The sequence below is a fragment of the Bombina bombina genome, chromosome 1 (genome assembly GCF_027579735.1).
Source record: "Bombina bombina isolate aBomBom1 chromosome 1, aBomBom1.pri, whole genome shotgun sequence".
In the NCBI taxonomy this organism is placed as follows: Eukaryota; Metazoa; Chordata; class Amphibia; order Anura; family Bombinatoridae; genus Bombina; species Bombina bombina.
The window spans coordinates 1,446,768,162-1,446,785,583 of record NC_069499.1 but is presented as its reverse complement, the minus strand read 5'-3'; the positions used below and the strand labels follow the sequence as shown (position 1 = coordinate 1,446,785,583).

The 17,422-nt window shown below is 41.4% G+C and overlaps 1 protein-coding gene and 1 non-coding gene across 3 annotated transcripts in view; both read left to right on the top strand.

The window, feature by feature from the left end:
- Nucleotides 1-15,538, top strand: part of LOC128652644 (zinc finger protein 570) — a 63,916-nt gene extending 48,378 nt beyond the window's left edge. For both annotated transcript variants that reach the window (XM_053705580.1, XM_053705577.1), the window contains 2 exons: nucleotides 8,592-8,699; nucleotides 10,371-15,538. In XM_053705580.1, the coding sequence (XP_053561555.1) occupies nucleotides 8,592-8,699; nucleotides 10,371-11,356 (1,094 nt within the window). In that variant the 3' untranslated portion in view covers nucleotides 11,357-15,538. The remainder of the gene's footprint in view (nucleotides 1-8,591; nucleotides 8,700-10,370) is intronic.
- LOC128646343 (U5 spliceosomal RNA) lies at nucleotides 5,429-5,544 on the top strand. The gene has a single exon (XR_008400287.1). It is a non-coding gene; the product is annotated as a U5 spliceosomal RNA (small nuclear RNA).
- Nucleotides 15,539-17,422: the final 1,884 nt, after the last annotated feature.

Here is a 17,422-nt window from a genome sequence, read left to right as displayed (position 1 = left end):
AGCTCTTCCCTTCGGGTTAGCTACGGCCCCGAGAATTTTTACAAAGGTTCTGGGCTCACTTCTGGCGGTGCTAAGACCGCGAGGCATAGCGGTGGCTCCGTACCTAGACGACATTCTGATACAAGCGTCAAGTTTTCAAATTGCCAAGTCTCATACAGAGATAGTTCTGGCATTTCTGAGGTCGCATGGGTGGAAGGTGAACGTGGAAAAGAGTTCTCTATTACCACTCACAAGGGTTCCCTTCCTAGGGACTCTTATAGATTCTATAGAGATGAAAATTTACCTGACGGAGTCCAGGTTATCAAAACTTCTAAATGCTTGCCGTGCCCTTCATTCTATTCCACACCCGTCAGTAGCTCAGTGCATGGAAGTAATCGGCTTAATGGTAGCGGCAATGGACATAGTGCCATTTGCGCGCCTGCATCTCAGACCGCTGCAATTATGCATGCTAAGTCAGTGGAATGGGGATTACTCAGATTTGTCCCCTCTACTAAATCTGGATCAAGAGACCAGAGATTCTCTTCTCTGGTGGCTTTCTCGAGTCCATCTGTCCAGGGGTATGACCTTTCGCAGGCCAGATTGGACGATTGTAACAACAGATGCCAGCCTTCATGTTGGGGCGCAGTCTGGAACTCCCTGAAGGCTCAGGGATTGTGGACTCAGGAGGAGAAACTCCTCCCAATAAATATTCTGGAATTAAGAGCAATATTCAATGCTCTTCTAGCTTGGCCTCAGTTAGCGACACTGGGGTTCATCAGATTTCAGTCGGACAACATCACGACTGTGGCTTACATCAACCATCAAGAGGGAACCAGGAGTTCCCTAGCGATGTTGGAAGTCTCAAAGATAATTCGCTGGGCAGAGTCTCACTCTTGCCACCTGTCAGCGATCTATATCCCAGGCGTGGAGAACTGGGAGGCGGATTTTCTAAGTCGCCAGACTTTTCATCCGGGGGAGTGGGAACTTCATCCGGAGGTCTTTGCTCAACTGATTCATCGTTGGGGCAAACCAGAACTGGATCTCATGGCGTCTCGCCAGAACGCCAAACTTCCTTGTTACGGATCCAGGTCCAGGGACCCGGGAGCGGCGCTGATAGATGCTCTAGCAGCCCCTTGGGTTTTCAACATGGCTTATGTGTTTCCACCATTTCCACTGCTTCCTCGGCTGATTGCCAAGATCAAACAGGAGAGAGCATCGGTGATTCTGATAGCGCCTGCGTGGCCACGCAGGACCTGGTATGCAGACCTAGTGGATATGTCGTCCTGTCCACCATGGTCTCTGCCTCTGAGGCAGGACCTTCTAATTCAGGGTCCTTTCAACCATCCAAATCTAATTTCTCTGAGGCTGACTGCATGGAGATTGAACGCTTGATTCTATCAAAGCGTGGCTTCTCGGAGTCGGTTATTGATACCTTAATACAGGCTCGGAAACCTGTTACCAGAAAAATTTACCATAAGATATGGCGTAAATATTTATATTGGTGCGAATCCAAGAGTTACTCATGGAGTAAGGTTAGGATTCCTAGGATATTGTCTTTTCTACAAGAGGGTTTAGAAAAGGGCTTATCTGCTAGTTCGTTAAAGGGACAGATTTCTGCTCTGTCTATTCTTCTACACAAACGTCTGGCAGAAGTTCCAGACGTTCAGACTTTTTGTCAGGCTTTGGCTAGGATTAAGCCTGTGTTTAAGACTGTTGCTCCGCCGTGGAGCTTAAACTTAGTTCTTAAAGTTCTTCAAGGTGTTCCGTTTGAACCCCTTCATTCCATTGATATTAAGCTGTTATCTTTGAAAGTTCTGTTTTTGATGGCTATTTCCTCGGCTCGAAGAGTCTCTGAGTTATCTGCCTTACATTGTGATTCTCCTTATCTGATTTTCCATTCAGACAAGGTAGTTCTGCGTACTAAACCTGGGTTCTTACCTAAGGTAGTTTCTAACAGGAATATCAATCAAGAGATTGTTGTTCCATCATTGTGTCCTAACCCTTCTTCAAAGAAGGAACGACTTTTGCATAATCTGGACATAGTCCGTGCCTGAAGTTCTATTTACAGGCAACTAAAGATTTTCGTCAAACTTCTTCCCTGTTTGTCGTTTACTCTGGACAGAGGAGAGGTCAAAAAGCTTCGGCTACCTCTCTCTCCTTTTGGCTTCGTAGCATAATACGTTTAGCCTATGAGACTGCTGGACAGCAGCCCCCTGAAAGAATTACAGCTCATTCCACTAGAGCTGTGGCTTCCACCTGGGCCTTTAAAAATGAGGCCTCTGTTGAACAGATTTGCAAGGCTGCGACTTGGTCTTCGCTTCATACCTTTTCAAAATTTTAGAAATTTGACACTTTTGCTTCTTCGGAGGCTGTTTTTGGGAGAAAGGTTCTACAGGCAGTGGTTCCTTCTGTTTAATGTTCCTGCCTTGTCCCTCCCATCATCCGTGTACTTTAGCTTTGGTATTGGTATCCCATAAGTAATGGATGACCCGTGGACTGAATACACTTAACAAGAGAAAACATAATTTATGCTTACCTGATAAATTTGTTTCTCTTGTAGTGTATTCAGTCCACGGCCCGCCCTGTCTTTTTAAGGCAGATCTAAATTTTAATTAAAACTCCAGTCACCACTGCACCCTATGGTTTCTCCTTTCTTGTCTTGTTTCGGTCGAATGACTGGATATGACATGTGAGGGGAGGAGCTATATAGCAGCTCTGCTTGGGTGATCCTCTTGCAACTTCCTTTTGGGAAGGAGAATATCCCATAAGTAATGGATGACCCGTGGACTGAATACACTACAAGAGAAACAAATTTATCAGGTAAGCATAAATTATGTTTTTTGGTTGCTATTCTGCTCGCAGAGTTTCTGAGCTTTTGGCATTACAATGTGATTCTCCTTACCTTATTTTTCATTCCGATAAACCTGGTTTTCTTCCTAAGGTTGTTTCCAACAAAAATATTAATCAGGAAATTATTGTTCCTTCATTGTGTCCTAATCCTTCTTCTAAGAAGGAGCGTCTGTTACATAACTTGGACGTGGTCCGTGTCCTGAAGTTTTACTTGCAGGCGACTAAAGAATTTCGTCAATCGTCTTCATTATTTGTTGTTTTTTTCTGGGAAACGTAGGGGCCAGAAAGCTACGGCTACCTCTCTTTCTTTTTGGCTGAAGAGTATCATCCGTTTAGCTTATGAGACTGCTGGACAGCAGCCTCCTGAAAGAATTACGGCTCATTCTACTAGGGCTGTGGCTTCCTCGTGGGCATTTAAAAATGATGCTTCTGTTGAACGAACAGATTTGCAAGGCTGCAACTTGGTCGTCTCTTCACATTTTTTTCAAATTTTCCAAATTTGATACTTTTGCCTCGTCTGAGGCTGTTTTTGGGAGAAAGGTTCTTCAAGCAGTGGTGCCTTCCGTTTAGGTTCCTGTCTTCTCCCTCCCTTTCATCCGTGTCCTATAGCTTTGGTTTTTGTATCCCATAAGTAAGGATGAAATCCGTGGACTCGTCATATCTTGTAAAAGAAAAGGAAATTTATGCTTACCTGATAAATTTTATTTCTTTTACGATATGACGAGTCCACGGCCCACCCTGTCATTTTCTAAGACAGGTCTTTATTTTTGTTATACTTCAGTCACCTCTGCACCTTGGCTTTTCCTTTCTCTTCCTAACTTCTGTCGAATGACTGGAGTGGGAGGGAAGGGAGGAGCTATATATATATACAGCTCTGCTGTGGTGCTCTTTGCCTCCTCCTGCTGACCAGGAGGCGGTATCCCATAAGTAAGGATGAAATCCGTGGACTTGTCATATCGTAAAAGAAATAAATTTATCAGCTAAGCATAAATTTCCTTTTTCTTCTTAAACGGGGAGAGTCCACAGCTGCATTCATTACTTTTGGGAATTCAGAACCTGGCCATCAGGGGGAGGCAAAGACACCCCAGCCAAAGGCTTAAATACCTCCCCCACTTCCCTCACCCCCCCAGTCATTCTTTGCCTTTCGTCACAGGAGGTTGGCAGAGAAGTGTCGGAAGATTAAAGATAGTCTCTTATGGAGGGTAGTACTCTTCGAAATGGGACTGGAGTTTTAAGTAATCCTGTCAGCCTCTCAGTGAGAGCATGGATTAATGTTAGAGTCCGGAGATGCAGGGAGAGTCTTTCTGCGAAACCATCCTGACTCATGTTAACAGCTCCTTAGCAATCAGCGTTGATGAGTTTCGCTGCCTGCTTTCTTCACTCAAGTCCATGTCAGAAGCGAGGCTACTATTGGAGGTGTAAGGTGCCGTTTTTATTTTTTTTTCTGCTATCCATAATTTCTATCCAAGTTATGGAGCATTCTGATTTTTTGAAGACAGATGTCTCTGAATCAGATTCTACTTCTTGCGAAGAGTATGAGATGGCCAGGGTAATCCGTGCCCATCAGTTTTGTTCCGAATTCCGCTTTAGAGTGCTCAGTGCTCTCTTCTCCTGCAACAGGGAACTTAGAGTCCGCTGAGGCATCGGCCCCTGGGAATCCCACATCCCGAGAGGCGCGTGCCCTAGAAACTTCCTTAGTTACGCAAGCATGTGTCTCTAATGCCGTTACCCGGAAGGCGGCTTGTTTCCTCCAGAGGTTACGGCACGGTTCCGCATGGCCATATCTATGGCGTTGGTGCATCTACAACTTCCTGGGAGGGAGGTGTTGATGAGATATTGTCCGTTTTCTGTTAACCATGGCTCATCAGGTGTGGGATCGTCTAGGTCAGATCAACCATCTAGGGAAGTGGTTTTCTCTGAAGCTTCAGGGCCCCAACCCTCGGGGGTAGTCTGTTGCCCCGGCAGAGGTAAGTCTTGCTTTTCATTATAGACTGGCGCGCATGTTTTGGCAGTGCTGGAGGATCCCAATCCTAATGGGTTGAGGGATCCTCGGTCTTCTGTTCCAGGCGGCAAGATGGGTTAGACGTGGGGGATGAAGTTAATCTCCTTGTAGTCTCCGATTTACTTTATTTTTTAGGTATCTCATTCCAGTTCTGAGCTTCGGGAGAATGGGGTCTCTGATTGGCTAGTCCTGTTACTGTGCCCATTCTTCTTGGGCGTTCACCTGCGGGTGCTGCTCTCTTTTTCTTTGATCCGGTTAGGATGTCATATATATATTATTATTTTTTTTGAGAAGCTCATGTCTGTTGTAATTTTTCCGTTGGGAAACATTTCTTCTCGGGAATTTGATACTAACTATTTTGTGGTCGCTTGGGCACTTCTGTGGAAGTTGCATGTTAAGGTGTTAGTACATTGTTATGTCTATAGTTCCTTTTGTCGATTCCTATTGGGGTTTCAATTTTTCTGTGGTCTGGGTCAGTTCTGAGTGCCTTGTGTAGCAGGCTGGTCCTGGTCGGGCACTATTTTCTGTTCCTTAAGGTCTATATCATCCATGTGGTGCCAGTATAACTGTCTATCCTGGTCAGATGAGGAGTTCGTTATACTCTGGTTTCTCTTTAGATCGAATAAAGCTTTCGTCTTTACTAAAGTTTTCTGTGGAGAGGATCATCCAATTGTTTGAAAATTTTTTTTTGAGGCTCTGCCCCTTGCAGGGCTAAAACATGGTAGAGGAGGCCTTTCATTCCAAGACGTCAGGCTGGTTCTCGTTTCTTACTTTGGGTGGGGCATCAGAGGGATTGTACTCAGTCTTTATTGTCCTGTTGTCCTGATTGTTGGCGGGGTTCCAGAAGCAGATCCTGCTAAGATTACTCTGGGGGTTCCGGAGGTCCTTTGGCCTCGGAGCTAGGGTTCTCCATTCCCGATGGGACTGGAGGTTTAGATGACTCCTTGGACATCTGGGGTACCAGGTTGAAACGATTTTTATCTCCTCTATGGTATTCTTATTGAATGTATTTTTTGAGGCCTTGATGACAGTAACTCTTCCTTAAGGGGTCGAGGTGTCTTAGGCTTCTTTTTTCCCCTTTTGTGGGGCTGGTTGGGGGGGGTCATCTGTTCGGGAAGTTTACAGCCTTTTTCTTCCTCCTACTGTTCTCCTCTGCACCCATGTTTTGGGGCTCTGGATAATGCGTTTGTCTCAGTTTTTTCCTGGAGTTGCCCTTAAGATTAATCGGTTTTATCTGTCACTCGCCAGGAATTGTGAGGCTCGTCCATCGTTAATTCCTTGAGCTGTGGGGGTTTCCGGAAGGTTGATCCTGAAAGGATTTTTTTGGAGACTATTTTATCTTCTCAAACTGCATTTTCTAGTTCTGAGCTCTAACTCTGGGGTGTTGTCCTTTGAGCCTTTAGGAGATATGCTCTCTGTCTCTGGGATGCTTAGCGAATGTGCAGTGACCAAGGACCTTTGGATGTGGCTGTTGTTGCATCTCCTTGGGTACAGGTTTTCTGTATGAGGTATCCCTATGGTTCCTCTGGGGTTACTACCTTGTAGCCGGCTGCGGTTTCTGGATGTCTGGTTTTCCGGAAATGTTCTTGTCTTGGATATCTGACCATATCTCTTCGATGGGTTTTGGGTGGCTCAGTCCTTCTGGTTCTGAGACTTCCACTTGCCCTTTCAGGGGGTTTGTTTTTCTCTTATCAGAGTCTTGGAAATAACCTGATGAGTGGTTTAGCTGCCTAGCAAGTAGGAGATTGCAGTCACAATCTGTTGCAGCTATTTGCATCTTTAAAAGTTTACTCAATGGTTATTTGTATTTCTACTGGGCCGGCTGTTGCAGCCGGATGGTTCCTCTACAGTCAGTATTGCCTTTGCCGTCTGTCTGCTACCGCACACTCCATGCCTGTGGACGGGTGAGTGCTTATATTTGGCTTTCTCCTCTCCTTAGGGAGATTGGGGCATACCACACTATCCACCTAGTACCCCAGAGGTCTTACTCTGTTCAGTGGTGTCCCCCTGCCTTGCAAGCAGGATGTCATGAAGGATTGGATTCTGGTATTGTGCCGTCACTGTTTCAGTATAGTCTCCTTTTTTGCCTGGGAGTGTCCCTTCTTGTAGGGTAAGGATCGGTGTCTGGGTCCTGGAACCCAAGCTCGCCCTATGTTCTGTCATAGCTTAGTTGGTTAGCATGCCAGTCTTGTTAGCAAATGGTGGAGTTTGCTCTACCCATTTGTGCTGTTCAATTTAGTTCCCCTCCTTTTTCTTTACTGAGGATCGGGGAATGGTTTATTTCCCTGCTTTCGGACATTGCCAGTCGCTTTGGTGATGAGTCTGTTGCCTCGGTGAGGGGGTCAGAGGTCTGTCTGCTTAGTTAAGCCTTGACCGTGTATCTTACTTAGATCTTGTGATCCCTCCTTAACTGGGAGGCTTTGCAGTGTTTCCTTCCTCAGCAGGGTGCTTTCTCTGCTGGTTTTGGGTGCTCTCCTACTTCCTTGTTTTTACTGGTAGAGAGTGGTTTTCTGCACTCCTTCGGAATTTTCCTCTGTGGGAGTCCTGGTGCAGTTCCTAGCTTGGTTGGCTAGTGTTAACGGCTGGAGTCTGCTAGACTTCTGTTGCAGAGGGAAGCCTCTGGCTTCATCTGGAGCACGATAAGATTTATGGTGCTATTTTTAGGTGGTTGCCGGGGGTGGTTTTTATCCCTCAGTCGCTCTTTCATAGTGTGGATTGCACACTGTGTGTGTGAGGGATGGGGTCTACCTTCTCTCCTAGGTCTCCAGGGTTGGGACGTTACATGGTCCCTTGGACTTCCGTTCAGATAGGGGTAGGGTTTTTTTCCTCCCTTCTCTTTATTCGGTGGTTGGGGTTCGTTCTCTATGCGTTTTGTCCTGTTGCAACCTTGGTTTTCGCTTGGAGTTCGGCTAGGGTTCCTTTTATCCTAGCTTGTTGTTATTTAGATCTCTGAGTTCTTCTTCCCTTCCGGGGGTATGTGGAGGTCCCCTTCCCTCAGGTCGGGGGTAAGTTTAAGTGTGGGCTTGGAGCCTGCAGGACTTGTCTCCACAGAGGCTTTGTGCTCGGTGGATTCTACTGATTCTGAGCCGTCTCTAACTAGGGCCTTGCTGGTGTTAACTGATGGGCAGTTACCTGGTCCTTTCAGGTTTTATTCTTCTGTTTCTGGTGAAGTAGTTGTTTTTGTCAGGTGTTTGTGTAATTTCAGGTTGTGATGCCCTCCGAATGGGCCACCTCGTCTACCCGCCCTTTTTTTGCATTCAGTGTCCTCTATAGCTTGGGTATTGTTTTCCCAAAAGTAATGAATGCAGCTTTGGACTCTCCTCGTTTAAGAAGGAAAACTTAAATTATGCTTACCTGATAAATTTTCTTTTCTTCTAACGGGGAGAGTCCACAGCTCCCCGCCAACGTTTTTATATGGGGCGGCCGTTTATTTCTTTTTTTATACTTCTGGCACCTTTTTTCACCCTGATATTTCTCCTACTGTTTCTTGTTCCCTTGGCAGAATGACTGGGGGATGAGCGAAGTGGGGGAGGTATTTATGCCTTTGGCTGGGGTGTCTTTGCCTCCTCCTGGTCGCCAGGTTCTGTATTCCCAAAAGTAATGAATGCAGCTGTGGACTCTCCCCGTCAAAATAAAAGAAAATTATCAGGTAAGCATAATTTAAGTTATTACATCTGTAGGTGGTTTATCTTCACACAGTTATATACTTGGGGTTCATCTATGTGATCCATTATAATAATTATTTATTATTTTCATCTAGGAAATCTTGAAAACAAACCAAATCTCATATCAAGTATTGAGCGTGGCGAGAATCCGTGTTTAAAGCATTTTCAAGTTAATGACGAAAATGACGCAATATCTGGCTTTGGTAAGTAGGTGCAAAGATGAGATTAAATGTATCTGTGACTGCTTCAGCTGCAGTATTTTTCGACACAACTCACTTATTTTATGCATTTTTTCCCCTTATTACATAATGAAAATAGAGGACTGGCCCTTATTATACTCAGCTTATACAGATTTATGGCATCTAAAACTAATACTTGAGCTAAATATAACCAGAATGGTTTGTAGATCTGACACATTTCACGCAAAACTCCAAAGATGGACTGGACAAAGTTATTGCCACCCTCAATTTAATATTTGGTAGCACACCCTTTGGAAAAAATAACTGAAATCAATTGCTTCCTGTAACCATCGATGGGTTTCTTAAACCTCTCTACTGGAATTTTGGACCACTCTTCTTTCGCCAACTGCTCCAGGTCTCTCAGATTGAAGGGTTCCTTTTCCCAACTGCTGTTTTGAGATCTCCCCCAAGGTGCTCTATGGGATTGAGATCTGGACTCATTGCTGGCCAGTTTAGTACTCTCCAGCGCTTTGTCTTAAACCTTTTATGGGTGCTTTTTGACTTGTGCTTTGGGTCATTGTCCTGCTGTAAGACCAATGACCTCTGACGGAGACCCAACTTTCTGACACTGGGCCCTATATTGCACCACGTAATTCTTTGGTAGTCTTCAGATTTCATAATGCCATGCACACAGTCAAGACATCCAGTGCCTGAGGCAGCAAGCAACCCCAAATTATCAATGAACCTCCACTATATTTGACTGTATTCTTTTCTTTAAAAGCCTTATTTCTTTTTCTGAAAAAAGTAGAATGATGAGCTTTACCAAAAAGCTGTAATTTAGTTTTGTCTGTCCACAGCACATTCTTCCAAAAGGATTTTGGCTTTCTCAGGTAAATTTTGGCAAACTCCAATCTGGCTTTTTTATGTTTCTGTGTCAGCAATGGGGTCCTCCTGGGTCTCCTACCATAGCGTCCCTTTTCATTCAGATGACGGCGTACAGTGCGAGCTGACACATTTGTACCCTGTGCCTGAAGGTCAGCTTGAATTTGTCTGAAAGTTAATCAAGGTTCTTTATCCACCATTCGAACAATCCTTTGTTACAATCTTTGATCAATTTTTCACTTTTGTCCACATCCAGGGAGATTAGCTACAGTGCCATGGGCTCTAAATCTCTTGACAATGTTGCGCACAGTGGACACAGGAACATTAATATCTCTGGAGATGGACTTGTAACCTTGAGATGGTCCATGCTTTTCCATAATTTTTCTTCTCAAATCCTCAGACAATTATTTACTGCTCTTTCTCTTCTCTATGCTCAGTGTGGCACAGAGACACACAAAAAGTTTGAGTACATTTTTCACCATTTTAACTGGTTGCCGGTGTGATTTTCTATATTGTCAGATCCTGTTAATTGATACAGGAGAGTTTAATTACAGGAGCATCACAAAGTTGAAATGTAATTATTTCTTACAATTTTGAGAAGGTGCCAATTTTGTCCAGTTCATTTTTAGAGTTTTGTGTGGAATGTGTCAGATTTGGCTTTTTCCTCTCCACTTTTGGACAAAGTGGTGCATTAGCTGACAGAAATGCAAGGGTGCCAATATCCTTGGCCATGACTGTGTGTATGTATGTATATATGTATAAAACGTGTGTATTGGGTTTTGTTCTAACTTTGTATACTTTTTTTTTTTTTAGATGCCTCCCTGTTTATACCTGAAAGGTGGGCTTTTGAGGATATACAAATGTATCAAGTATGTGAAAAGGAAAGTAAATTGGTTCAGAAATCAACATCGTTTCATAATGCAGATGTAACCACTTTACGTCAGTATAATCTTCGTAAACGTGGATCAGTTGAATACTCCACCTTTTTCGATGATGAGATAACTGAAAAAAGAGAATTGAAGCCTAATAAGAAACTTCTATCCAGTAAGCTTCACAAATCCTATTTGAAAACTAGGAGTAAAAAATACACAACCAATTTTAACAACCATTCTCCACAGAAAAGTGAAGGACCTTATACTTGTTCTGAATGTGGTAAAAACTACAGTGATAAAGCTTATCTGGTTAAACACCAGAGGATGCATACTGGGGTTTCTCTCTTTAAGTGCTCATGGTGTTGTAAATGCTTCACCCAACGTGCAAGTCTAAGCAGGCATGAAAGAACTCATGCAATGGAGAGACCTATTGAGTGTGAGGACTGTGGAAAATGTTTTACTGATACATCCACGTTATCCAAACATCAGAGAATTCACACTGGCGAAAAACCATATAAATGTTCAGAATGTGGAAAAACCTTTAGCATTACCACATATCTAATAGTACACCAACGAACACACACTGGTGAAAAGCCCTATGAATGCAAAAACTGTGGGAAATGCTTTGCTCAGAGTTCACATCTTGTTACACACCAAAGAACACACACCGGAGAAAAGCCATATGCTTGTATTGAATGTGGCAAAAGCTTTACATCCAGTTCCCATCTTACCACACACCAGAGAACTCACACAGGAGAGAGGCCTTACACTTGTGTTGAGTGTGGTAGATCATTTAACCATAGTACACATCTTGTTCTTCACAGAAGAACACACACAGGAGAAAGACCTTTTAAGTGTGCTCATTGTCCAAAAACATTTGCACAGAGGCCACAGCTTCTCAAACATCAGCAGAAGTCACATTCATAGTCTGGGAAAGTGTTCCTGTTTGCTCATTTGAATTAGATTGTATTTTGAAGTTAACAGAACTAGCTTTACATTAGAATAATGAAAAGCAAACCCACAAGGGCTCAGTATATAATTTAAAATATATAATTTTAAAACCGCCAACAACAAAAGGTATTTTTTGTAAGTTCCTCAACCTAACAAGATTTCTTTCATATAGGTGGCAAGAGTCCACAAGCTAGTTAATGATGGGATATACATTCCTACCAGGAGGGGGAAAAGTTTCCCAAACCTCAAATGCCTATAAATACACCTCCCACCTCACTCATACCTCAGTTTTAAAAACTTTGCCTCCATAGGAGGTGGTGAAGCATGATGGGCTCTATCTTAAATGAAAGGCTCTTATAAGCATATTGAATCCCAGTTTCTCTCTAAGGGCAGTGTTTTCTGAGGTATGTGAAGGCAGTATTGCCTGATGATACCATGTTTTCACCTATGGGAAAGCTTTTCATAAAGCTCTGTAAATCGGTCGCAGGGATTCATCTACTGCCTCCCTTTATAGATCGACAATATACTCTTGTACCATTACCTCTGCTGATATGTTTTAGTACTGGTTTGGCTGTCTGCTATATGTGGATGGGTGTCTTACACGGTAAGTATATACTTTTATTATATAAGACACTCTCAGCTATGGATTGGCACTTTTTAAGTAAAGTTGTTATATATTGTTTGTATACATGCCTTGAGTCAGTAATTCAGTGCTCTTTTTTAGCGACTTTATTTGTGGCTAAATATTTGTCAAGGTTGGTAAAGTCTGTGAAACATACAGAATTTTTTTGGGAGCTAGTAATTTATTTATAAATAAGGATGCTAAGTATTATGTTAGTCTCATGGAATGTTGATAATCCCATTTTATGCAGCTATAATAGAAGTATCCATTAGGCTTTATTTAGGTACATTTTGTATTTACAATCAAAATTCTTAACTGCTCTTTAGAGTGATGGGTGTATTAGAAATCCACTACAGCTTTTCATGTCACGTGCATGTGATGATGCTATTTATGTCATAGCGTGACGTTTCATGTTTCATCATTTTGCGCCGGGTTTTTTTTGGTGCCAAAAATTAAACTCCGCCCCCAGCTCATTCAGTTTTCTCAGAAAACACTTAGAGAGCTTTCATGCAGCATTTTATGAATCCGTTTTCTTTTTCTTTTTTTTTATATAAATTTTCGCTTTGTTTCCCATTCTCTCAAGCCTGTTATATATATATTATATAGGAGCATGGATATAAATTTGTGGAATTTAATTTATTTTTTCAAATTTTGTTTTTTGCAACAATGTCTCAAACTGAACCTGCCTCTGGTTACCATAGGATTTGAGCTGCCTGAACACGTATCTGCCAAAGCTAAGTTTGTTTGTTGTAATAAAGCTGATCTAAATTCTTCAGCTCAATTATGTGGCTCTTGTTTTGACAAATTGTTAAATACTGATAATATATCTATGAGTACAAATACACCCACTATTATTCCATCGCAGTTTAATGTACATAGCATTACTGCAGAAATGAAAGATTTTATTGTTGCCGCTATAGAGAAGGCAATGACTGCTATTCCGCCTTCAAATAAACTTAAAAGGGGTTTGCAACATTTTCCTAAATCTAGTGAATTAAGTTCTGACCTTCAGCATACTGATGTATCCTCTACTGATGGAGTTTCCTCTTATTCAGAGGATGCCACGTCAGAGACAGATATAGACAAATCCTTTTTTTATTTATGATCGTTTATATTTGTTCTCTCTTGAAGGAAGTTTTGTTTACTTTGGGTATTGAGGAGTCTAAACCTCCTGATAATAAAGCTAGTAATCATCTAAAATCTGTATTTAAAACTACTTTTTTTACTCCTGAAGTATTTTCTATTCCTGACGCTATCACTAATGTGATTGCTAAAGAATGGTCTAAGCCTGGTACCTCTTTTAACACTTCTAGGTTTAAGAAATGCTATCCTTTACCTGTAGCCAATTTAGAACTTTGGGAAGTTCATGGGACAATTTCCACTCTTGCGAAACATACTACTATTCCTATGGAAGACAGTACTTCTTTTAAGGATCCTTTAGATAGGAAGCTTGAAACTTATCTAAGAAGGGCATATTTACATACTGGCTATATTCTTAGACCTGTTATGTCTCTGGCTGCAGCTGCTTCTACTTTTTGGTTGGACAGTTTAGCACAGCAGTTGTCTTCAGATTCTGAGTTATCTAACATTATTGTTTTACTTCAACATACAAATCATTTTATTTGTGATGCTATTTTTGATGTTATGACGATCAATGTCAAATCCATGTCTTTAGCCACTCTAACTAGAAGAGCTTTATGGCTTAAATCTTGGAATGCTGACATGGTGTCTAAAACTAGATTACTATCTCTCTCTTTTCAAGGTAAAAATCTTATTGGTTCACAATTGGATTCTATTAACTCCACTGTTACTGGGAGTAAGGGAGTTTTTCTGCCCCATGAAAAGAAATCTAAGGATAAATTTAAAGCTCCCAATAATTTTTGTTCCTTTCGTCAGAATAGAGAACAGAAAACCACTTCTTTCCTCTGGTTTTAATTGGCGACCATCTCCGAATTGGAATAAATCTAAGCCTTATAAAAAACCAAATCCTGCCCCTAAACCTACATGAAGGTGCGGCCCTCAAGTCAGTTCTTCTGGTAGGGGGCAGACTAAAGCTATTTCAAAGAGTTTGCACAGACGAATAGGGTATCGAATAGGATTCAGAATAAGACCTCCTTTGGGAAGATTCTTTTTTTACCCATGTACCAAAAAACCTAGTAAAAGCTTGAGCCTCTCTGAAATATGTTTCAGAGCTAGAACTTTCAGGGGTAATTATCCCAGTTCCACAGCAGGAACAAGGATTGGGGTTTTTATACTAATATATTCATTGTACCAAAGAAGGAAAATTCTTTCAGACCAATTTTTGATCTAAAAACTTTAAATAGTTTGATAGTGACTATAAGGACTATTCTGCCTTTTGTTCAGCAAGGTAACTTCATGTCCATAATAGACTTAGAGATGCTTACCCCTTCACAATCCGATTCATCCAGATCACTATTGATTTCTGAGATTCTCTTTTCTAAACAAGCATTACCAATTTGTCGCTATTCCGTTTGGCCTTGCAACAGCACCAATAATATTCTCAATAGTTCTAGGTGCCCTTCTATCTGTAATCAGAGGGCAGGGTATTGTGTTTTCTTATTTGGACGATATCTTGGTACTAGCTCAATCTTTTCATTTAGCAGAATCTCACACAAAGCAATTTCTGTTGTTTCTTCAAAGACAAGTTTGGAGGATCAATTTTATTAAAGAGTTTCTTGATTTCTCAGACAAAGGTCACCTTTTTAGGTTTCCAGATAGATTCAGTGTTCATGACTCTATCCATAACAGAAAAGAGACTTTTCAGATTGGTTTCAGCTTGTCTAAACCTTCAGTCTCTTATTTCCTTCAGTGGCTATGTGCATGGAAGTTTTAGGTCTCATGTTTGCAACATCGGACGCGATCCCTTTTGCTTGTTTTCATATGAGACCTCTACAGCTTTGCATGTTGCACCAATGGTCCAAGTATTATATCAAGATATCATAACTGATATACTTAAATCCTAACAATCATCTTATTGTTCAAGGGGCCTACTTTGTTCTTTTACTCCTACTTTTATGCTTTTACTCCTTATACACCTCACTAACTTGGCTATACGTTAAACTGAGATATGAGTGAGATGGGAGGTGTATTTATAGGCATTTAATGTACTGTATATCCCATCAGTAACTAGCTCATGGACTCTCGTCACCATGAAATAAATTAATTTATCAGGTAAATTCTTACATAAATTATGTTTTGTATATTGTAATTTTTCACCAGCAGCTTTTTATTGTCTTAAAATCAAAACCTACTTTCCAAAAGAGTGCTTCAGGTGTTTAAGACTTGCATTCTTCTTCCATGTTGCTGTTAAATGCAGATGGCCGGGATATAGGTAGTATATCATTTCCAGATATTGATGAACTTGTAAACTGACAAAGCCTTTCTTTTCTATGGAAAACTAACATGTATATCTAGACTTCTTTATTAAAGGAAATATTAAAATGCTGCTTTCAAGATTAAACTTGTGATTGGGTAAAAACAGATTTTGAAATAAACTTTTAGATACAACATCAAAATGTGGGACTTCTCTCATATGAAAAGAACATTATTCTATATGATTGTAATGTACAACATATTGAGTTACACAGGTTAGGATAATTTTGTTACAGTGTTTCCCATTTCCCTCTAACATTTTTTGTAGAAGGATTACTTTCTTGAACACAGGTCATCAGAATTTGCAAGGGATAAGAATTATTTTGTTAAAATACTGTATGCATATACTTAATTACAGCAAAAAGATACAAAACATTGGTATATTAGGTGTAAAAACTGATAGCATGACAGTTTTGTTTGTTTAAATTATGTTGTTATAAGGTATTATAGTTTACCATATTTAATAGCTAGAACCAGTCTCATAGATGTGTTGCAGGTAGTAGTCAGGAGGCTTCAATGGACGAGCTAAAGCAGATATAAGAAGGCGGGCAATGCGCAGGAGAGTAGACAATAATGAAAACAGAGTTGGAACAGTAGCTTCCAATAGTAACCAGGCAACAAAACAGGGCAGGCAAAGACTTAATCCAAATTACATTTGTAGAAGTCAGCAACAGGTCTCAAGGAGCGCAGTTCAAGGTACAGATAGGGGCAAAACCAGAAGAGTAGTCCAAAATAAAGGCAAGGGTGAGATCTTTCATGAAGAACCAAGCACAGGAATTATATCACTAAGGGCCTTTTAAAACCTCCTCTGCTGATCTTGGCACCAGAACTATCCCCAGGTCACTTTTGACATCTTTAATACACACAGGTAACATAGGCACAGGTAACAGGCAAAGCTATTGGAAAACCATATGAGCTAGCCTTAGCGCACTCCTCCACAGTCACATCCAAAGCAATGAGCATAGCACATGCCGGGCTATCAGTCACACTGAACAACTTGTTAAGAGTGTGGCCACAAGCTCCCACTAAAAGGACAGTGCTCTTCTTAGATGTCATGTACAACTATCAGCCCAAACTTAGCGTGGCTGCGCACGGGTAAGTCCTTACATGCCTGACAGTTGTGTAAAAGACTACTGTGAATTTTCTGTCTCTAAAGGCCCTTGAGGAATTAGTGTCTTAATACAATTTTTTTTTGCCCCATATAAAATGCAATTACTGTTATGCTATGTGTTTTTGTAGAGGTAATTCACACAGGTAGTTCATACTTTATGTAGATCATATTGTAAATTCATAAAAATCCCTTGTTTCTGAATAAGCAAATTTACCATACTATATAAACGTTGGTAGCCTATTAGCCTTTGTCCAGGACCTAAATGACTCAGTGAGAGGGTTAAAATTCACTTTAAACATTAGTGAAATAGGTATAGAATACCTGGACACGTATGTATACATTGAAGAGGGTTTTCTTAAGACAGATCTATATACCAAGGGGTCCATTTATCATTGTGTGGACAGACATGATCCGCTATAGCGAACCATGTCTGCCACACATCGATAAATGCCGACAGCATACGCTGTCTGCATTTATTATTGCAACAGCAGTTCTTGTGTGCTGCTGGTGAAATACCGCCCCCTGCAGATTCGCGGCCAATCTGCCGCTAGCAGGGGGTGTCAATCAACACGATCGTATTCGATCGGGTTTATTTCTATCTGCCGCCTCAGAGCAGGCGGACAGGTTATGGAGCAGCGGTCTTTAGACCGCTGCTTCATAACTTTGTGTTTCAACACAAGGCATCAAGCTCTATTCAGAGCTTGATAAATAGACCCCTATGAGTACTTTACAAGGGTGAAACGAATTGTATCTATTACCAACAAATGCAAACACAGGCTAGAGGAAATGGCAGACAAATTCATCACCAGAGGTTATCCCCCCAAATTTGTTCAAGAACAACTAAATGCAGTCACCAATAGGAACCAGGAAACTAGAAAAAACAGGAAAGGGATAACGCAATATTTGTGACTCAATA